This window comes from Urocitellus parryii, chromosome 12 (assembly GCF_045843805.1).
Source record: "Urocitellus parryii isolate mUroPar1 chromosome 12, mUroPar1.hap1, whole genome shotgun sequence".
Lineage (NCBI taxonomy): Eukaryota > Metazoa > Chordata > Mammalia > Rodentia > Sciuridae > Urocitellus > Urocitellus parryii.
Window position 1 is genome coordinate 76,074,229 of NC_135542.1, and position 24,008 is coordinate 76,098,236.

The following is a 24,008-nucleotide window of genomic DNA, read 5'->3' on the forward strand; positions in this document are numbered from 1 at the left end:
AATTAGTCCTAAAGTTTGTGCTAAGACAAGGATATAGTTAAAATAGCTCAATATTTATTGCAGAACTAAGAAACCTGTAACTCAACAAATTAATATTTCTATCAGTGAGTTAAAAAATAATAACAGATGAATAAGTGGTGGAATGAGATGGACATCATTACCCTACATACATATATGATTGCATGAATGGTGTGACCCTACTTTGGGTACAACCAGAGAAGTCAAAAATTGTGCTCCATTTGTGTACAATGCATCAAAGAGCATTCTGCTGTCATGTATAACTTATTAGAACAAATAAATAAATTAAAAATAATAATGACAGATGAAAGAAAAAAGATGACGAGAGAATGTAAAGATTGCAAATGATCTAACAATTGTTCTGGTATCCTGATTTTCTAAGTATTTTTCTTTTCACACCTTTTTAACAAAAGATGAGTAGAACATTTTCATTATCCTATTATACATTAATTTCCTACAGGGACTCTTCTAGGTTTAGAAAGGTTATAGATATACACCATTATTAAGGAGAGCTGATAATAAAATTCAAGGTTTTTCATTTTTAGTCCATGGTTAAAATAAAAATGTCTCCTTTAACTGGACATGGTGACATATGCTGTATCCTAATCATTGGGAGGCTGAGGCAGGAGGATCACAAATTTGAAGCCAGTCTCAGCAACTAAGTAAGGTCTAAGCAACTCAGCAAGACCCTGTCTCAACATAAAAAATTTAAAAGGTCTAGGAATGTGGCTCAATGGTTACGTGCACCTGGATTCAATCTTTAGTACAAAAAAAATAAAAGTTTTCTTTAGGCCAATCACAGTGGCACACACCTGTAATTACAGTGACACTAGGGAGACTGAGGCAGGAGGATCCCAAGGTCAAGGCCAGCCTTGCAATTTAGTAAGACCCTTAGTAACTTGGTGAGATGCTGTCTCAAAAAAAAAAAAAAAAAAAAAAAAAAGATTGAGAATGTAGCTCAGTGGTTAAGTGTTCCTGTGTTTAAAAATCTGTAGTACAAAAATAAAGGGCTAGGTTTGTGGCTCAGTTGTAAAGCATTTGTCTAGCATGTATGAGGCACTGGGTCTGATCCTTAGCACTACATAAAAATAAATAATACTGGCACGGTGGCGCAAGCCTGTAATCCCAGTGGCTTGGGAGGCTGAGACAGGAGGATCACAGTTCAAAACCACCCTCAGCAATGGCAATGCGCTAAGCAACTTGGTGAGACCCTGTCTCTAAACAAAATACAAAGAAGGGCTGGGTATGTGGCTCAGTGGCTGAGTGCCCCTGAGTTCAATTCCCGGAACCACAATAATATAAAGTAAATAAATAAATAAAATAAAGGTATTTTGTCCATCTACAACTAAAAAATATTTAAAAAAATAAAATAAAAATGTTTTCTTTACCTTACATACAATTAAACCAAAATGTTTAATTTATGTTCAAATAAGAAATTAATAAACTGAATCAAGATAAACTTTGTAACAAAAAATGGTTAATTTAAATCAAATTAATTTTTATTAAATTCATCTATCAAAGTTTAATTAAAATACAGTGTTGCAAATTAGGTTATCATGAATTCAAGTTTAATGGTTCTCAAAGATAATGTAATCTTTAAGAAAAAAGTATGATTTATATATATAGTTACTAATACACAGATTTTTAAGTGAAATTTGGTGATTTTTGAGAACAGCACATACCCATGACAGAACATTTCCATCACTCTAGAAAGATCACTGCTAACTAAGCAACCACTGTTTTGATTTCTTTCACTAAAATTTAGTATTGCCTATTCTAAAAAGCCATATAAATGAAATCACACACTATGTAATCTTTTGTGTTTTCCCCAGCTATTTCTAAGCTTTATCCATGTGTTGAATGCATAAGTAGTTTCTTTTCTACTGCTGTGTTGTCTTCCATTATATGAATATATCAAAATTGCTTATTCAATTACCAATTAATGGTCATTGAGTTATTTCCAGTTTTTAAAATAAAATGACAAATCAAGCTATTATAAAAATTCAGTTGTTTTTATTCTCTTTGAATAAACAGAAGTAGAACTGCCATTTCAAAGGTTAAGTATATGTCTGACTTTATGAGAAAGTGCTATAAAACTTCTAAATTAGTTATACCATCTTAAATTCCCAACAGTATATGTGATAGTTCCAGCTGCTTAAAAAACATGTGGTCAATACTTCGAGATAAATTTTGGAATCAAGATTATTTTTTAAAATATTTTTTAGTTGTAGATGGACACAATACCTTTTTATAAATTTTATTTATATTAATTTTTATGTGGCGCCTTACACATGCTAGGCAAGTGCTCTACCACTAAGCCATAACCCCAACCCTTGATTCTTAATCTATATATTAATCTTATTTGGATTTTCACTGGGATTATGCTGAATCAAGAGATTCATTTGGGGAGATCTGCCATTTTAACAATACTGAGTATTCCAATTCATGAATATGGTACTCTTTTCCATTTACTAAGATATTCTTTAGAATGCTTCTATTAAATTTCTTTTAACATTATCTAAAATTTAAATTTATAGTATGGACTTCTTACACATTAATTTTTTATAGTCTTCTCTAAGAAGCTGGGTTGCTTTATGGTGTTATTAATGGTGTTTTAAAAAATTTTTATTTTCTAACTTTTCATTGCTAATATATAGAAATACAATAGACTATTACATATTAACTTTTATTTGGTAACATTGAGAAGTTCACTTTAGCTACAGAGATTTTTCTGTAAATTTCTCAGGATTTCTGTGAATAGAATCACCACATCAGAGGCGAGTAAAAACTTTTTTTTTTCAAAATATTTATTCTTAAGTTTTAGGTGGACACAATATCTTTATGTTTACATTGATGTGGTACTGAGGATCAAACCCAGCGCCTTGTGCATGCTAGGCAAGTACTCTACCACTGAGCCACAACCCCAGCCCCCTGCCAGTAAAAACTTCTAAAAAATATTTTAGTTGTTGATGAACCTTTTTTTAAAAAAATATATTTATTTTTTAGTTGTAGGTGGACACAATACCTCCACTTCATTCATCTTTACGTGGTGGTGCAGAGGATCGAACCCAAGGCCTTGCACATGCTAGGCAAGCGCTCTACTGCTGAGCCCCCACTCCAGCCCGCCAATGGACCTTATGCTGAGAATCAAACCCAGTGCCTCACACATGCTAGGCCAAGCACTCTACCACTGAGCTACAATCCCATTCCCAAATAAACGTTTTTATTTCTTCCTTTCAAATTTGTTTATTTTGCCTTATCTTATACACTGATTAGGATAAACAGTACATTTAATAGAAACAGTGAGAGCGATTATTTTTGCTTTGTTTCTGATTGAAGGGGAAGAGTAATTAGTCCCTCACCATTAAGGATGATGTTTGCTGTAAGTTATTCATAAAAGCCTTTTATCTGATCGATGAAGTCATTTTTACTTGTTGAGATTGGTATTAGGTCCTCTAATGACAATTGTGGATTTGTCTTTCTCTATGTAGTTTTATCAGTACTTGTCTCGTGTATTTTAAAGTTTTTATTAGGTATGAAAACATGTATCTTATTATATCTTTGAGCAAAATTTCCCCTTTATTATTGGAAAATGAATCTCTTCGGCCCAGTTACTATTCACTGCCCTAAAATCAACTTAGTCTAATATTAATATAACCATAATAACATTCTTTCATTAGTATTAGAATGCTATATCATTTTTCCCCAAAGTTTCTTCAGGTGGCAAATAATTGAGTCTTGTTTTTTTTGTCTAACTTAATAATCACTGTTTTTAAACTGGGGTGCATTATTAATATAGCTGGTTTAAAACTATCCTTTTATTGTTTTTATGTTTGTTTTATACTTTGTCCTGTTTCTTTTTATTTATTTTTGACTTCCAGTTTATCTTTTGGGGGTCATATTAGCTATACATCTTTGGCAAATTACTTCAGTGGTTATTTTAGACCTTATGCTTTCACAATCTGCTTTCAAGTGATATGCGTTTTCATGCATAGCATTAGAATTAGTATTAGAAGCTTAGAACAATAGACTTTCAGTTCAACTGATGTGTGTGACAGGAAGCTAATCCATAGCAGTTATGTCAAAATGGCTGAAAAGTGGAAGACAATGAAAGACTAAGTTCTATCTTCTAGAATTGAAACACACATACACCAACCCATAGCCAAAGCCACTTATTTTCAGGCTGAGTAGCTTCATGAAAGTAAATTTTATTCGTAACGAACTGATACTATTTAATAGGATAAAAAAACTTAGGATGTGAATTAGATTTAAAAAATCTGGCACCAAATTTCACTTTATATTTTGGATAATCATTCACATTAACTAAGCAAAGTTGCTAAACTTCTGCCAACAATTCATGTTCCATGGCAAAATCTGTGACAAATATCATGATGGTGTAGCAAATGGTGAACAAAAACCATTTCCTTTTCTGGAAGAAATTTAAATTTGGTTAACTTTTTTTCTAGAAACCTGCTAAAATTGTATTATTTTACTTGGTAAAGTTAGCATGAAAGAACAACAGACTAAATATTAATAAAATGACATCTGCATTTTTATTTTATACTTTTCCATCCAAATGTTTATAAGATAAATGATAATTAAAATTCCTTCCAAGAAAATCACTTACTGTTTTAAGTTCTTGGCGCAATTGCTGATTATAATTTGTGGATTCTTCTAATCGAGCTTCTAAAGCAGCAATCTTTTCTTCTTTTATTTCAAGTGACTTCTTAAGAGTAGATTCTAATTTTGATTCCAAAAGTTTGTACCTACTATTCAAGTAAAAAAGTAACAAGGTCCATCATTGGAGAAAATTATTTTTAAAGATAACTTATGACCATAAATATTGCTGCCATAAATGAGTCTTATCAAATTCTTCCAGTGTTAAGAGGCAAATTCAATTATCTTCCTGTCCCACTCCCTCTTTAAAACTTTCCCTGGTCATAAATCAACAAATATCAGTGAGTGAACATTGTCCCAGATTACAACTTGGTTTGTCAGAAGCAATAATTCATGTTGAAAAAAGGAATCTGGAAAACTTAGTTCCCAAAATATTTCTTTTGCTTTTATAAGACTAAAATTGATAGAGAAAGGAAGTAAATAGATTCATTGTATCATTAAACATTTGCCTATGATATTAATATGTAAAATAGTCATACAAGGACTCATGAAAAATTAAGACAAAAATTGAAAAATATAATGATATACTTGTGATACAAGATGCCAAGAGGCAGATATAAGTGACTGTCAAATATTCTATTTGCCTTTCTGAATGATGTATCAATAATTAAATTATTATTAAATAATTTTTTTTGGTATTGAGGATTGAACTCAGGGGCAGTCAACCACTAAGCCCCACATCCCCAGCCCTATTTTGTATTTTATTTAGAGACAGGGTCTCACTGAGTTGCTTTAGCACCTCGCTTTTGCTGAGGCTGGCTTTGAACTTGTGATCCTCCTGTCTCAGCCTCCCGAGCCACTGGGATTATAGGCATGTGCCACCACGCCTGGCTAAATAAATTTTTTAACAAAAAGGATGGTACACGAACACAATTTGAGAATGTATCATAAGCCAAGGATTATGATTAATGTATTTCTTTTATTTAAGAATGCTGAAGTCAAAGATAAAACCAAATAAAAAGCTGAATATATATGAAATTTTATCACATTCTTTTACTATAATTAGTAGTTTGTATGTGTGTGTGTGTGTGTGTGTGTGTGTGTATATATATAGTTTCTGTTCAGATCTAAAGTTCATTTAATATACAGAATTAATATCACTCATTTTGGCATTGGCTTGAGTCAACAAAAATTCTTTTTTTTTTAAAGCAGATTTTTTTAATATTTGTTTTTCAGCGGACACAACATCTTTGTATGTGGTGCTGAGAATCAAATCCGGGCCGCACGCATGCCAGGCAAGCGCGCTACCGCTTGAGCCACATCCCCAGCCCCGACAAAAATTCTTAATGAAATTTACTGAGTCTGATTTTGGATATGCTGAATTTGTAATATTTGAGTTGCTTCTGGGTGATCTTGATAATGATGTACAGAAAGTAGAGAAAAAGATCTCAAGTGAGATGATGGATTGGAATATAAGTACACACAATGAATGGTAAGAGGCCTGAAAACATAACTCTAAGAAACAACTATATTGAAAGAGAAGAGCAGTTGAAAGAGAAAGTCAAGAATAATCACATCTGTTTACAACTCTAACTTTGCCACATTTCATCTATTTATACATTCAATTCACAACTAGTCTATATATTCCTTGATAGGACAAATAAGTGTCTTTAATAATACCTGTATCTTCAAAGAAGGTCAGAAGAAAAAAACATTAATTAGAGAGATCATCTGAGACTGATACATATAAATTCCAAGTTGGAGGAGATGAAAGGTTAAAGAAATTTATGTCTATAAGCTTTTCTTTTATTTGTGAAATAAAAGCTTACTTACTGAGAAAGAAAACTTAGGGACTTAAGACACTTCTTTCCCCGGTTTACTTAACCTAATCATAGCTATCAATTGCTTTCAATCTCATTTCTTGAAAGGTTTAGTTCAACATATACTCTTATCCATCTAAATTTACATGACTTTCTGATCAAATAAAAAAAAACATTTCCTCATAAAATACCTGTAATATTTATTCAACATGATAAATTTCTGTAGTATTGCCATATGGTAATACAATATGGTTGTCTGACTTAAACTGACAGAATAGATATCTGAAACAATTTCTCTTTTTTATTATAGAGCTAACCTTTTTTAAAAAAATATATTTTTAGTTGATGGACTTTTATTTTATTCTAATTTATTTATATGCAGTGCTGAGAATCAAACCCAGTGCTTCACATGTATGAGGCAAGTGCTCTACCACTGAGCCACAACCCCAGCCCCTAGAGCTAACCTTTTTAAGTGTCTATTTTCTTTTAAATATTCTCAAAATTACATTAGTAAATACTATATAATAAGCATAACTTTTTCATAATTGTATTTATGTTAATACAGAATATTAATACTTGAACAGAAATAACAGGTAGATCAAAAAATATAAATTACATTATTATAAAAGTTCCAATAAATTAAAATATAATCTATATAAAACAATATTCTTGGGGTTGTGGGTGTAGCTCAGTGTTAAATAGCTTGCCAAGCCTTTGAGGCCCTGAGTTGTATCCCCAGCATTTTAATAAAGGAAAAAAAAAAAAAGGGAAATAGTATTTTTAACAATATAAACTTCTGTCCTACCTGGAATCACACAGCCCAGGATGCTGGATATTAGATTACTTGAAAATGAAATTAACACTAGTTGATAGACTGTAATTACCAGGGAAAAACAGAAATTTTCTTTAAATATATATTGATTATTTTTTTAAGTTAAAGGGATATGAAGTAATTTCCTATCTTGTTTGTAAAACTTTCATTTTTTCATATCATTTTATATTTTAATCACTTCTCAGTATATTTTCCTTTGTTTCATACTTTTCCTGCATTTCCTTTTTTTTTTTTTTTGTGGTGCTAGGGATTGAACCCAGAGCCTTGTGCATGCAAGGCAAGCACTCTACCAACTGAGCTATCTATCTCCCCAGCCCTCCATTTCCTTTTTAGTCCACATTTTGGCAAACAAAATAAATGAAAGAACTCAAGCAGGGAAGATGGGGTTAAAAAACAAAACAAAACCGAGGTACTTAAGCACAAGATTCAGATGAAAAATAACTTGCTTATCTGTCTATCTGTTGTTTTTTTGTGCTTCACAGGTGATTACAGCCTCTGATCATCTTCTACCTGGGTGGCCTCCTGTTTTTTCTATTTTTTCATTGCATTTACATAATAACATTGTAACTTTTATTCTTATATTGATATTAGGTGTCTTTGATTGTTTTTTTCTTACAGAACTTTTTGTAAGGGAACAAAGGGCTCAGAAATGGTGAAATACATAAATATTTTCTGTATCTAATACAGGAAGGAATTCATGTTGGGCCAAAATAATAACAATAATTCCAACTTTTTGCAAAACAGACTTTGTACTCACTCACTCACCTGTCATCAGTACTTTGTTCATCATGCAACAGTCTCTCTTTATTTAACCCTATCTTCTCAAGTTCATGAGTTAATTTTTCAAGATCATTATTCATTTGTTGAGTCTTCAATTTTTCACTCACCAAATCCTTATTTCAAAAGGAATGCACAACTCACTTAAGTGTCAAGAACATTAATATCTAGAAAGTCAGCCAAGATTCTAATTACTATCATCCAGAAATACACATAATTTGACCAGGAAAGACAGAAATATTGTCATTAAATCTTTTATCATTAAACAAGTCAAATGGCAAAATTATAACTCAGTTGAAACTATTTTTCCTTCTTTTCTTGTGCTAATGCTTCTTAAACCCTAATGTTAAAACTAAAAAGGAGCAACTCTTTTTTGTGAATATACACCTCAGTCTGAAAATTATGAGGGAAAATAAATCACACATCCCATTTAGTCTTTAATGACAAAACTTTAGTGCCTACTTCTTCCTATGAATATATATTGGGTATGACATTCCTCCTCCACCACAAAACCTCTTCTCCTTGTAGAAGAGGCCTAGGATATAGACCTGAAGAACTAGGTAATGAAGTTCAGGCACAAGAAACCTGCTGTTCATGTCTGTAAGACTACAGAACAACAGGGAGGAAAAAATTGTAAAGGTCCTTCTCAAAGTCTCTTTAGGGAAACAGAGAGAGCACAATGTTACTTTTTGCCAGAATGCTAAGACATTTTAACTGCATTAAAAGGGTTATAACACACCATATTGCACAGGGATGGGAAAAAAGAGCCAAACATGTTATCCCCTGATTTGCACCAACCATGTTTCACAGGAAACATTACCACATACTTATGAATTTTAGAATTCTTAATACACAGATCCAGGAAACAACCAGTTATTTAGTGATGACCTTTAACTTGAATCTGACTTGTAATCTCTTGCTCTTCAAAATTCATGTGGCTCACGGGGCTTTGGAGCCTGAAAGATCTGGGTTTGAATCCAGAAATTCAACTCTGCCATTTATTAGCTGTGTGATCTTGAGTAAGTTACCGAATGGTTTTTAACTTGTTTTTTAATATGGAAAGTGTAGATAATACCTACAAGGTTTGGTTATAAAAGCTATATAAACACATGTTAAGTACAACTTAAATTCAAGTCATTAGGCCAGTCAGTACTTGGCACAAGGTACTCAATAAACAGAAGCTAGTATGCTTCTATTACACTTAGCATTTAGTGAGAGTCCTGATCAAATATTTTAATATTAGTTTAAAAAAAGTTATAATATATAATATAATGAATCAGATACCCCAAAGAAAATTTATTACTGCAAATCATTTTTTCCCTACCCATTTGATAAAGTTTTATTAGAAACTATAAATCTCAAGACTTAAAATATTAAGCAGCATAGAGATTTGGTTAGGAATTACTACAAATCTTTAAAAATACAATTAATATGTACTTTTTAATAAAAGTAGGAAACCTGGAAGCTGTTTCCAGTTCTAATTCCAAAATTCTACTAAACCATAAAAAAGATGATACAAATTACTGATGGTATCCAATAAAATTTAAATCTTGAGTTAAAAATATAAAAAATATAAGCTTTAAATTTAGGTAAGTGTATATTTACCTCACGTAATGTAACCAAAGTTTTTATATCAATAGTTGCTCTTTTCACAAGTTCTTTGTTTTCTTTCTCTAATTCTTTTAGACGAACACAAGATTCTTTATATACACCAATTTCTTTAAATAAAGTTTTATTTTCTTTTTCCAAATTTCCAATCTTCACATTGTTTTCTTCTAAAGTGGTATCTTTTATTTCTGCTTGTTGTCGGAGTCTCTTATTTTCCTTTTCCAATTGTTTTTTATCTTTTTCCAGTTGAGATGTCTCTTGCTCTAATGATTTATTTTCTTTTTCCAGTTGTTCTAGTCTTTTGCTAGATATTTTCAATTCCTCTAGGTTTTTTTGCAATGTTTGATTTTCCATCTCTAAGTCTTGTAGTTCACTTTCTAATTGTTGAATTTTTTTATTGCTATTTTCTAGAGCTTTCTGTAGCCGCTGATTTTCTGTATCTAATCCCTGGTAACTAACTTCCAAACGTTCTGTTTTCTTGAAAGATGCTTTCATAAGCTCCAAACTCTTCTGAAGTTGTTCTTTTTCACTTTCCAGTTCTTTGTTTTCTAATTGTAGCTGAGCCATTTTCATGCTGGCACACTTCAAAGATTCTACATTCCTTCGCAGTTCTAAGTTTTCCTCATCAAGTTGGGAATTCTCTTTTTCTAGGGATTCTAACTGAAAAGTAAGATTTTTAAAGCTATCCAATGTTTTTTTTAATTTTCTATTTTCTCTTTCTAGTTCTGAATTTTCATGTTCTAAGGCCTCAATTTTTTCACAAGTAATTTTTAAATTAGTTATCTTTTTCTGTAACAATTCATTTTCTTTTTCAAGATGATGCAACTCATTTTCAAGTTCTTCAGCTCGTTCTCCCTTTTCTTTATAATGTTCCAATTCTTTTCTAATTTGCCTTTTTTCAAATTCAATCTTGCTTAGCTTGCTACTTGTTTCTTTGATAGATTCATGGAGAATCTTATTTTCTTTTTCTATGTCTTTCACCCTTGCTTCAGCACTTATCTGAGAGCGCTGCCTTAAGGAAGACACTGTTTGATTCAGATGTTCGTTTTCCTGTTCCAATATTTTAACCTAATTTTTAAAAATACAAAAAGAAAAATTTAAACTATAGTGAGCAAAACTCAAATATTCTGAATTACATAATTTTTACCTTCTAAAAATGAACAGGGAAAAGACAAAGGAGTATAGAATGTATGTATGTCTTATTTTAAATTCTGACAAATATTTATTAAAGACTGTTGTATATATATACTGTCAGGTTTATTAAAGTTCATGTCTTTAGAGACAATATGAGACAATCGAAATGAGATTATTTATGCTTCAAATTCAGATATAAATGTAGGTGAAATAATGTGCGCATGCCTCCTTAAAGACAGGAAGTTTTATTTTCAGGTAATCATTTTTGCAATGCCTATGCATACTGGGTCCTCAGTAAATATGTACACATTATATTTGTTTATATATATGGGTACATGTATGTGTAGGTTCATTCCTAAAATAATAAAAAATTCTAGTTAGGAAACACCTAATAACAAAATTACCTAGTACATTTGATAACCAATTAATCCAATTTGTAGTATAGCCCAATACAATTGGTCTCAAAACTTCGTGTTAAATAATCCTTCGAAGTTTGTAAAAGTACTTGCAGGAATTTCTGTGCCCTAAAGAAATGTGAATTTTTACTGGTGGTCTTAGGACTACTGCCTGTATGATATAAAAGAAGCAAGTAAAAAATAAACAGACATTTCAAAAGCCAAGACAATCTATTCACTTTTCTCAGATATAAAATAAGAATGACCAGCAAATTTGAGAGTAGTTAAGATGTTTGCTGCCACCATCCTTCTTCCTCTTTAAATAGGGTCGCAATACACATGCATTTCTCTAATTCCACTCAGATTTCAAAATCTGCAGTTCTACTCCACAGACATTTGAAGGAATAGGTGCTGCAAAATTTTATGCTAGATTATTACTAAGCACACAGGCAATTAAAAAAATTTTAGGTTTTCTTTTCACCTTTCCTGAAACACAAGGGATAGAAAATGATGCAGAATTACACAGTAGTCCTTCCTTATCCATGGGGAATACATTATAAGACTCCCAATACCCACAGTACTGAACCCTATGTGTACTCATCTTCCCTATATCCACACACCTATGATAAAGTTTCATTTAAAAACTAGGCATAGTAAGAAATTAACAATAACTTCCTGTAGATCTTACCAATCTTGGTGTATTTTTTTTCTTTCCTTATTAATTCAAAAACTTTCACCTTTACATTTAAAGGAAGCATTTAACAACCTCTTTGACATATCTGAATTTGTAGCATCACTACTCTTGCTGAAAAGAAAGTGACCACAACACTCGGAGCGACCAAGAGATCTTTTTGCAGCAGTGTAACAGAGGAGAAGAGAGAGAGAGAGAGAGAGAGAGAGAGAGAGAGAGAGAAAAGAGCATGCGCGCAAGGGAGACAGAGAGATCAAGAGAGAGAGACAGAGCAAGAGAACAAGAGAGCAAGAGAGACAGGGGCCCAGCAGGAGGGAGTTTTTATAGCCCAAATCTAACAGGGCCTCTGGGTCTGTAAGCTGCCTTGTTGGCACAAAGGGGGGTTGAGTGTTCAGCTTTGACACAAACAGGTGATAAAGGACCAGACAGAAGGAGGTTTGAGTGCTTTGACACAAACAGGTGATAAAGGACCAGACAGAAGGAGGTTTGAGTACATGAGCCATCCTGCAGCTAACATTTGTTCAGCCTGCCCTGCAGATAACATAGTTCAGCCTGTTCTGCAACTAACACTTGCAATCTGGAATCACTATTAAGTAAAATAAGGATTACCTGAATTTATTAACCACTAAGATACTACAGCTAGAAAGTTGATCTGATAATGGAGGTGACTACTAAATAACTAACAGACAAGAGGTAGTACACAGGGTGAATATGATGGACAAAGGGAATGGCATAAGGTTTTATCTTGCTACTTGGGATGGCATGCAATTTAAAATTTATGGATGGTTGCAGATTATGGGTAACTAAAACTGCTGAAATAAAACTGTGGATAAGGGGATAATACTACAGTTAATTTGAAAATCTAAAAAAATTCTAAAATATTTCTCTTTAACATATAAACATTCTGTTTGCATATACTTTAAAGCCACTTGTTAATAAATTTAAAAATACATTGTTTGCTTAAGTAAGAAATTTATGAACCTGTCTCTCTGAATTTTCTCTAAGTGTTTCAATCGTTTTTTCAAGCTGAGCTTTCTCCTTCATTAGATCCTTGCTTAAATTCTGACAATTCTGAAGACTTTGCTTTTCTTGAATAATCTCATTTTCAAGAATTTCAACCTAGAGAAAATTAAATCACAAAACAACATTAACTATTTTCCAAAAGAGGAAACATGTCAAAACAAAATATAATGATTGATTTAAGCATAAAGTTTTAATACCTAAAGGGCGAAATTTAAGAATTTAGAATAGAAAGTAAACTGATTTTAATAGATGTATAAAATATGCAGACATGATTATCTTCCTATCCTCTGCATGTTTTAGGGCATATTTCTATTTCTAAACACAAAGACAAATCCAAATGAATAAATGATAATGACATACTACATAAGGATTATACAAATCTTACTGAAAGATTCTCTTAGTTTAAATTGATTAGTAATATAAAATTTTAATTATAGTCATGGAATTTCAGTGAGCAAGGAGGAAGAGAGGGCTGGGGATATGGCTCTGTTGGTAGAGTGCTTACCTTGCATGCACAAGACCCTGGGTACAATACTCAGCACCAAAAAAAAAAAAAAAGAAAAAAAGGAGGAGGAGAAGAATATAAAAAAGCATAAAGGAGCTGGGTGCAGTGGCACACGCCTGTAATCCCAGCAGCTCTGGAGGCTAAGACAGGAGGATTGGGCAAGGCATTCCCCCAGTACTCCCCAACCGCCCCCAAAAAAAAGGCTGAAGCAGACAGACTGCAAGTTTGAGACTAGCCTCAGAAGTTGAACAAGACCCTTTCTCAAAATAAAAACTAAAAAGGGTTGGGGGAATCTAGCTGAGTGGTAAAGTGCCCCAGCTTCAACCTCCAGAACTGAGAAAATAAAATAAATTAAAAAAAATAAAAAGTATGAAGGAAGAGATAAAAATGGTATAATTTTAATAAAGCAAGAAGGAACTGCTTTAAAATAAAAAAAGAGAAAAAAGAGAAATAGAGTCGAACAAAACTATAGCAAAGACTTTTATTTTAGGTTTAAATTTATTTACTTTTGGTACTGGGATTGAACCCAGGGCCATTCTACCCCTGAATACATCCCCAGCCTTTTTTATATTTTTATTTTGAGACAAAGTCTCACTAAGTTTTGAGGCTGGCTTTGAATTTCTTCTGCCTCAGCCTCCTGAATGGCTGGGATTACAGGTGTGCCACCATGCCCAGCTGACATAAATTTATTCCGACTGATACATTTTAAAGATAAAATAATATTGGTTAATAAGTATAGGATAGCAATCTCAAGCTAAAATATTCCAAACTATTGATAATCTTATTATTTATATAACATATTCAAACCAGGCATTTTTTTTAAATGAAAATGCACAGCAGTCTATATCTACACAGTTCTCCAAAGTCTCATGTGTTAACAGCCTGGCTGACAGCCGGTAGAGCAACTAGAAGGTGGTGGAACCTTTAGGAGGTAGGCCTATTAGAAAGAAGTTGGGTCATTTCAGATGTACCCTTGAAAGGGTAATTGGCACCTGAGTCCCTTCTTATTGTTTTGCTTCCTAGTTGCTACAAGGTGAGCAGCTTTGCTCCACAATGTGGTCCCCACCATGATGTTCTGTCTTGTCACAGACCTAAAAGCAATAGAGGCAGCCTGCCAGGAAGTGAAACCTCCAAAACCATGAACCCAAATAAACTTTTCTTCCTTATAAATTGTTTACCTCAGGCATTTTGTCACAGCAACAGAAAGCTTACTGACATAGAAGATTTTATGAAATATTCCACTTCAGGTTTAAATGTTAAATTCTTATTTCAATAATGAACTCTAGGGGCTGGGGTGTGGCTCAGTGGTAGAGCTCTTGCCTAGCACACATGAAGAACCAGGTTTGACCCTCAGCACCACATAAAATAAATAAATAAATAAAGGTATTGTGCCCATCTACAACTAAAAAAAATTAGGGATAGGGTTGTGGCTCAGCGGTAGAGCACTCGCCTAACATGTATGAGGCACTGGGTTCGATCCTCAGCACCACATAAAAATAAAATAAAGATATTGTGTCTATCTACAACTAAAATATAAATAGTTTAAAAAAATTTTTAAAAAAATTTTTTAGAACTCTAGAACAAGTTTAATGTTTCTGTTTTAACAATAGTGGTATACAACTACACACAGAATACAATTTTCAATTAGTATCTCAAAAGCCATCAAATCACATTTTTTTTTTTTTTTACTTAAACCCAGACCCTTGCACATTCTAGGCAAGTACTCTACCAGCAAGCTACATTTCCATTCCTTTTTAATTTTGAGAAAGGTCTTGCTATGTTGCCCAAGCTGGCCTCAATGTACAATCCTCTAGTCTCAACCTTCACAGTGGCTGGGATTACAGGCATGTGCCACTACATCTAGCTTCAAGTTACATATTTTATTGTGTAATTCAATTAAACATTAATTTGCATGTTCAGGAAGTATAATTATTACTAATTAATTAATCTGGTTCTCCCAATATAGATGGAAATTCATGAATAATAGTTTACTAAACTCACCTACTGGTTTACACAAATGGGATTCATAAAATATTAAATTTACAAAAAAATTCTTTCATATAATGAACTGACCAAAACTTGCTAGAATCACTAAGAATTTACTAGCTATCAAAACTAAGTTCAAAATGAAACTATACTTTACAGGTTTAATTACAATGATAACCAACATACAAATGTTCCAATTTTTAAATGACCTTTCTACTTTAATATTCTATCAATTGCCAGATACTCATCAAGATTACTTGGTTAACAGACTGGTAACAATCAATGCAAAAATATTTTAAAGCAGTAAAAATTTTGCAAGAAAATCATGGAATATATTTGCATAATCTAAGGCAGTGGTTTTCAAAACATGGTTTTAGGACATTATGATGAATATCACATAGGACCTTTTTAGGAAATGATTTTATTCATGCAAAATTATGTGAGGGGGCACAAAAATATATGCAAAAATTAATTACTTGGTTTAAATGTTACAAAATTAAATATTTCTGTTCAGCTAAAGCCTAATTAAAATTCAGGTTTCTTTTTTTTTTTTTTTTTATTGGTCGTTCATATAAAATTCAGGTTTCAAGATGATAAATTGTGAGCTCTAAATAACATTTCCCATTTAAAAAAAAAAGATTTAGAGAAGTAGGTATTTCCATGTCTGGGACAAAAATGTTAACAATGAACTTAGGCTTTCTCACGGAAGAAAGCAAGGAACACTTTTTTAGGAGTGCTAAGTTGTGTCAAAGATATATATATATATATATATATATATCTAATATCTATAGTAACATAATAAACTTATTTACCTTTTTACTTAACCTTTGATTTTCTTTTTCCATTTTCAGAATTTTGGAAGTGTTGCCTTCTACAGAATCCATAGTACTCCGGAGCTCTTCCACAGTTTTTGTCAAACTCTGGTTTTCCATTTCTAACTTTAATAACTTACTTGATGTTAGCTCATTCACCTCATGGCCCAAGGATTTCTGTGGTGCTATAATATTGAAAAAATATGCCATTAGTAAAACTATGTTTACATAAAAAATGTTGAATGTTAATGCATTAGGACACTTGGTTTTTAATGTTTTAAAATCAATAAAAGTTAATAGTTATATAAGCATGAAAAATTTAATGTACAAAGTTTAGCCTTAAGAGAGTAGAAAGAGCTGGGCATGGAGGCTCACACCTAAAACCCCAGTGGCTTGGAAGGCTGAGACAGGGGAATCATGAGTTCAAAGCCAGCCTCAGCAACTTAGGCCTAAGCAACTCAGGGAGACCCTGAGTTAAAATATATATATATATATATATATATATATATATATATATATAGAGAGAGAGAGAGAGAGAGAGAGAGAGAGAGAGAGAGAGAGATAGAAAGATAGATAAATATAGATACAAGCTGGCAAATGAGACTTGGTGGTTGAACACCCCTGGGTTCAATTCCTGGTACCAAAAAAGAGACCACCAGTTCTAGTTCCATGAGAAATGAACTACTTGACAATGGCCAATCCACTTTACTCTTAATGATTTTTAGATTTCTTTTGTAAATATAGGTACTGCTCTGTGATCTTAGTGGTCATTGTGTAACCCAAATAAGAAATATAAAGCATATTGATGCAATACCTTCAAAAATTAAAAGATGACAGAGATTGAAGAAGAATCTTATGATATGGACAAAGTTAAGACAGTATACATGGGTCATTTTCTTCTAAATTAAGAATTCATGACTATGTGTAGTAGCACATACCTGTAATCCCAGTGGCTCAGGAGGCTGAGGCAGGGTGATCACAGGTTCAAGACCAGCCTCAGCAATTTAGCAAGGCCCTAAGTACTTAGCAAGACTCTGTCTCCAAATAAAACATAAAAAATAAAAAAGGGGCTGAAGATGTAGCTCAGTGATAGAATGCTTGCTTAGCATATGTGAAGTACAGGGTTCAATTCTCAGCACTGCATATAAATAAAATAAAGGTCTGTCAACAACTAAAAAAACATTTAAAAAAATAAAAAAGGGCTGGGGGGATATAGCTCAGTGGTTAAGTACTCCTTTCAGTCCCCAGTGCCAAAAAAAAAGAGAATTTTTACCAGCATAGAGCAAATCTATTCTCTTTTGCCAAGAGAAAGCATCTTTAGCTTTACATATTTTAAAATAAGAAAACTTGGTGTCTACTTCTGAAAATACTCTTCAGTAAGCTAAAAATAATTATTTTAAAAATAACCCTACAGTAGTCTGGGCGTGGTGGCACACACCTATAATCAGAGCAACTCTGGAGGTGAGACAAGAGGATTGCAAGTTCAAGGCCAGCCTGGGCAATTTAGAGAAACTAAATCTCAAAATAAATAATAGAAAGAGCTGGGATATAGTTCAATGGTAGAGCATCCCTGGGTTCAATCCCCAGTACTGGGGGTGAGAGGAGGCTCTATAATACCATAACTTGCTAGTGCAAAAATATTAGGCTAGGCTGAGAATCACTTGAGCCCAATCTGTAGAACATAGTAAGACCCCATCTCAAAAAAAAAATAAAATAAAAATAAAATAAAAGGAATTACAAGTGAAATACCATACCTAGGATTTAAAAAAATCCCTCAAGAATTGAAATGGATAAGGTATTAGAGGGCATTTCTATTTTGTGTTTTAAAACTTTCTTGATAAAAAGCAAAGAAACACATAGCATTTACCCCTGCTTGCATACATTCTCTTAAATATTAGGTACAGTAAATAACTCCCTAGTTCAAAAAATGCAAACCTCAATTTTTATGTCTGGCTTTTGTTGTAGTCATCATGTTGTTAATCTTTTATTAAAATTTTGTTGGATAATTTTATAATTCCATTAGTTCCCCAAATCTCTTTTGTTTTGTTTTCATCTATAATCTATTTATTCCATCAAAGAACAGCAGAGACAGCAGAGTAAAGGAAGAGGAATAGGGGGAAGAAGGAGAAAAAGGAAAGAGAAAATACTGGGAAATGAGTTGGAACAAAACCTGTTAGCTTAGGTTAATTCCTGGTTTCTAGTCCCCTGGCTTCTCCTGTCAGCCAGGTCTATCCCTGTGTGACCTCATAAACTTATTCCTGTCTAACTGAAAATGCTGCATCTCTTACCCAACATCTCCCTTATCTTCCCATTCCGTAGCTTCTGGAAACCACTAGACTTTTTAAGATTCCATGTATAAGTTAGATATTGCAGTATTTGTCTTTCTGTGCCTGAATTATTTAACTCAACATACTGTCCTCTAGGTTTTTCCATATTGTCAAAAATGACATTTTCCTTCTTTTTTTTTTTTTTTTTTTTTTTTTTGTGGTGCTGGGGATTGAACCCAGGGCCTTGTGCATGCGAGGCAGGCACTCTACCAACTGAGCTACACCCCCAACCCACTTTCCTTGTGTTTTTTTTTTTAAGGCTGAATAATATTCCAGTCACATTTTCTTTATCCACTCACCCACTGATGGATACTTAGGTTGATTCCATGTCTTATCTATTGTGAATAATGCTGCAATTATTATGGGAGTGTAGAATCTTTAACAAGCTGATTTCAGATTTTTTGAGAATATACCCAGAATTAGGACTGCTAGATCCACCTGGTATATCTATTCTAATTTTTAGAGAAACCTCCATACTGTTTTCCAAAATGGTTGTACCAATTTACATTCCTACCAACAGAATACAGATGTTCCTTGTCATCCATATCCTTACCAACATCTGAATCCTTTGAAACAGCCATCCTAAGAGGTTTCAGGTGATATTTCATTGTGGTTTTAATTCCCATTTCCCTGATAGTGACACTGAGAGTTTTTTAATATACCTATTAGCCACTTGTATATTTTCTTTGGAGAAATGTCTATTCAGATCCTTTGCCCATTTTTAAGTCAAGCTGTTTTCTTAATATTGAGTAGAGTTCATTATCTTTTGAATATTGACCCTTTATTAGATGCCATATTTTACAAATATATTCTCTCCACTCTGTAAGCTGTTTTTTCACTCTACTGATTGCTTCCTTTGCTGTGCAGAAGCTTTTCAAGTTTGATGTAATCTTGTAAGTGTATTTTTGCTTTTGTTGCTCTGTTTTGGGGATCTTGTCCGAAAATCATTGCCCAGACCAATGTCATGGATCTTTTGCCTTATATTTATTTTCTTCAGTAGTTTTATACTTTCAGGTCTTATATCTAATTCTTTAATCCATTTAGACTTGTTCTTTAGAGTATGAAATAATTATTTTGCATGTGTCTGTTTAGTATTTCCAGCACCATTTATTGAAGAGATTGTCCTCTACCTATCATTTGTTCCTGGCATGTTTGTCAAAAATCAATTGACCACAAATGCGTAGGTTTACTATTGGGTGCTCCATTCTGTTCAATTCATTTATGTGCATGTTTTTATGACCATTTTATTTATTTGTTTGTTTATTTAGAGACAAGGTCTTGCTAAGTTGCTGAGGTTGGCATTGGAACTTGAAATCCTCCTGCCTCAGCCTCCTGAGTATCTAGGATTACAGGTATATGTCATCATGCCTGGCTAGTTTTGTGTTATTTTCTGAAATCGAGTAGTGTGACGCCTTTGGTTTTATTCTTTCTATCCAAGGTTTTGCATGGTTTCAATGAAGTTTAGGATTGTTCGTTTTTTTCTATTTCCGTGAAAAATATTGTTGAAATTGTAATAGGGATTGCACTAAATCTCTAGATCACTTTGGGTAGTATGAGCATTTTATTTCCCCATTAGCAGAGACTGAATCCAAGAATGCTTGAACACTTCCCAGGCCATTTATTTTTTATTTTGAGACAGCTAAATTTCTTAGTGTTGCTAAGTTGATGAGGTTGGCCTTGAGCTTGAATATTCTTCTGCCTCAGCCTCCTGGTCCTTAGGATTAAAGGCATGCCACTATACCTGGCTTAGTATGGGCATTTTGACATTCTTCTAATCCATGAACATGGGATATCTTTGTTAAATGTCTTTTTCGATTTCTTTCATCAGTTTCTTTTTTTTTAAATAATTTTCAGTGTAGCAATCTTTTACTTCCTGGGTTAAATTTATTCTTAAGAAATTCATTTGATTTTTTTGTAGTTATTCTAAATGGTATTGTTTTCTTGATTTCTTTTATGGGTAGTTTGTTTTTAGTGTACGGAAATGCTACTAGCATAACATGTTGATTTTGCATTCTACAATTTACTACATTCATTTCTTAAATCAAATAGTTTTATGGTAGAATCTTCAGCACTTTCTATATTAAAAAATTATATCATCTGCAAACACAAATTTAACTCCTTCCTTTCTGATATGGATTCCTTTTATTTCTTTCTCTTGTCTAACTGCTCTGGTTAGAACTTCTAGTACAATGTTGAATAGAAGTAGTAAGAATGGCCATCCTTCTCTTATTCCTGACCTTAGAATATCAGGATGCTAGCTAGCTAGTTATGGATAATAATGTTGGCTATGATGATGGCTTGTCACTTATGACCTTTACTATGTTGAGGTACATTCTTTCTATCTCTATCCTAGAGTTTTTATCAAAAAGAGGTTTAGCCAGGTATTGTGGTGCACACCTGAAATCCCAGTGACTCAGGAGGCTGAGGCAGGAGGATCAGAAGCTCAAATCCAGCCTTAGCAACTTAGTAAGGCCCTAAGCAACTCAGCAATACCCTGTTGTCTCTAAATACAAAAAGAGGGGTGGTGATGTGGCTCAGGAATTAAGTGCCCCTGGGTTCAATTCTCAGTACAAATAAAAAAAAGAGGTTTAATTCTTTTGTCAAATGCTTTTTCTATCCATTGAGATGATCATATTGTTTTTAGTTCTTTATTCTGTTAACGTAGTGTATCACATTTATTGATTTGTATATGTTGAACCATCCTTGCTTTCCAAAATTAAATCCCACTTGATCATGATGAATGATGCTACTGGATATGGTGAGAATTTTTCCATTTATGTTCACTGAGAATACTGAACTGCAATTTTCTTTTCTTATAGAGCCCTTGTCTGATTTTCAAGTAGTAGGGTAATGCTGGCCTTGCAAAATGAATTTGTAAGCTTTTTCTCTTCTTCAACTCTTTTGGAAGAGTTTGAGAAAGATGGTATTAGTTCATCTAAATGGTTCATTCAGCGGTGATGGAAGACTTTATTAATGATTCCATCTCCTTACTCATTATTGATCTGTTCAGATTATATTATTTCTTTATGCTTTAGTCAGACCAATTCTCAGTCACAATTTGTAGTCATGTGTTTCAATAAACAATATCATGCTATAACATGGTATATATTAATACTTCCAATGCTATGACTGTGCTACACTGAAGCTTCATGTCAGATCATGATGTATTAAAAATGAGGCTTACAATACATTTTTAGTAATATGGAAGAGTGTCTATGTAGTAATGTTAAGTAAAAAAAGGAATTTGAATTTTATACACATGGTGACCTTGTAATGTTTAATTACATATGTACTGAAATGTTCTGAAGCAAGTTTTCTGAAATGTGAAAGTAATATAAGCAACTATTATTGATCTTAATTTCCTCCTTTTCACTTTTGCACATACAATTAATTTTATAGAAAGAAAAGCCCTTGTATAATTTGAAGAGACAACTACTACACCACATTAAAACAAATATTCTGGTCTACAATTACAGTTAAAATCAGTTATAAAACAACTGTGTGACATAATGATTACAATGATAGTTACTATCTAAGGATTTTGAAGTATCAACAAAGTTAATCCTCACAATCCTCCCAACTACCTCATAAGGTAGTTAATATTTGCTCCCGTTAGATGAAGAAACTCTTAACTGTAAATTTTAACTACTTTAATAGAAAGCATTTAGTTTGAATCACTTTCTTTGCAACTCAATTCCCAAGGAGTAGGAAAAAAAAAAGTTAAATATTTTAAGTAACCCATCTCTGTAAGTTCATTGACTGAATGTCATCATTTATGTGGTCAGTACATAGGGGACCAGAATTTTGAATTAGGTTCTCAAATGTAAAATTAGGAAAAACCTTAAAGATAATATACAGGATAAGTCGTGTGTACAAGTAATTATTCTATAAGTATCTGATTATAAAATCTCTTAGAGATTATATTTCCTCAACACTATATCCTCAGTGCCAGGTATAGTGTTTTACATTTGGCAGATACTTAATAAATATTTGATGAAGGAATGCAAAAAATAATCCAATACGGGATAACAGAAATTATAAAAGTAGTCTCATTTGAATAAATATGACCTGGCTGTAATTTCAATAAAGTATGTCATCATTAGTACATCTAAATTCATAACCCAAGCAACTGTATTTTAATTAGGCCCAACTTTAAGAAAGACAAGTCAATGGGAAGCCTACAAAAAGAGAACAAATTATAAAAAATTTGTCTGATAGTCGTTTATTATCTCCAGGAATAGACTGGTTAGCAAGAGTAATCCTGTAACCATCAGTGGTTGGGCTGGACAGAATCCTATAATGGCAATCACACATATTATGAAAGTAGCCATGAAAATCTTTAACTTACCTTACCCTGACCACATATTAACCTACGAATCTGCCCATTATATTTTGACTTCCTATTTTGGTCTGTCTATAGTCAAAGAACATGCTGACTAGCTAATACAACTTTTCTGTTTTCTTTACTTACTACTTATTATTTACTAATAAATTATATATTCAATATATAAATATTAAATATTATTAAATGTTACTACATTTACTATTATGTTTCTTGAAAGAAATCAATAAATTGTTATTCCAGCAGCCTCTTATGACATTAACATGAAATAGTGCCTAAATCACCAATTAAATCTGCTATTGCAATCGTACATAAAATTGAATTCTAGACATGGAAAGCTAATAATCAGACCTAAACAGTGTAATCAACATATTATTATGCTAGACAATGGTTTGTTGGCCTTCTGAGGTATTTCCAGTTAGGAAAAATGAAGAACTGTAATAAAATATCCAAAAATATAAACAAATACAACTTTCATTTATCTTTGTAGGTAAAACAATATTGGGAATACCTTCAGAAAGTTCACTAGTTCTGGATATCTGTTCCAGCTCCCAGCCAAGATGTAATGATTCATCCATGCTTTGCTTCTGTGCCATTTCCAAAGTCATGTTTTCTTCCATTAATTCTTCAATCTTTTTTCTATCCATATCTCGTTCCTTTTTTATTGGCAAGAAGTAGAGAAAGAAAAGAAAACTAAGAAACAGTACTATTTTAAGCCACTGTTTTATTATTTATAACTTCTATTAGAAACAGAATAATATGAGGATAAGTTTTCATTTCCTTAAAATTTTTAGTTTGAAGGCAATAATCAGTTATAATTGTTACTGGTCATTATACTGACCAGGTATCTGACATTCTTTTAAAGTGATCTTTGGGAACAATGAAAATGCTTCTTCTCTATAAGTATAGCTTCAGTGACACCACAAAAGTATTCTGACCCAATGCTAAATTTTAGCCAACAGCTTTATTTTTGTGTTTTTAAAGACATATTTATACAATAGCTAATTTATTGTGGTTTTGAAAGGTAGATGACAAACTTAATAATACACATCTGTAACAAAAGCAGAAATTTCTACTACTCATGTGTTTATGCAAAGTTGGAAGCATCTAAATTATTTAGC

General features: G+C 32.6%; 1 protein-coding gene and 1 non-coding gene across 3 annotated transcripts in view; both read right to left on the minus strand.

Annotated features, from left to right (window-relative positions):
• Ccdc88a (coiled-coil and HOOK domain protein 88A) overlaps positions 1 to 24,008 on the minus strand; it is a 133,872-nt gene that overhangs the window by 37,072 nt on the left and 72,792 nt on the right. For both annotated transcript variants that reach the window (XM_026399893.2, XM_026399892.2), the window contains exons 12-17: positions 23,399 to 23,543; positions 16,219 to 16,403; positions 12,874 to 13,011; positions 9,670 to 10,740; positions 8,053 to 8,180; positions 4,646 to 4,787 (exon numbers count right to left, since the gene is read on the minus strand). In XM_026399893.2, coding sequence (XP_026255678.1) covers positions 4,646 to 4,787; positions 8,053 to 8,180; positions 9,670 to 10,740; positions 12,874 to 13,011; positions 16,219 to 16,403; positions 23,399 to 23,543 — 1,809 coding nt within the window. The remainder of the gene's footprint in view (positions 1 to 4,645; positions 4,788 to 8,052; positions 8,181 to 9,669; positions 10,741 to 12,873; positions 13,012 to 16,218; positions 16,404 to 23,398; positions 23,544 to 24,008) is intronic.
• Positions 18,701 to 18,774, minus strand: Trnaa-cgc (transfer RNA alanine (anticodon CGC)). The gene has a single exon. It is a non-coding gene; the product is annotated as a tRNA-Ala (tRNA).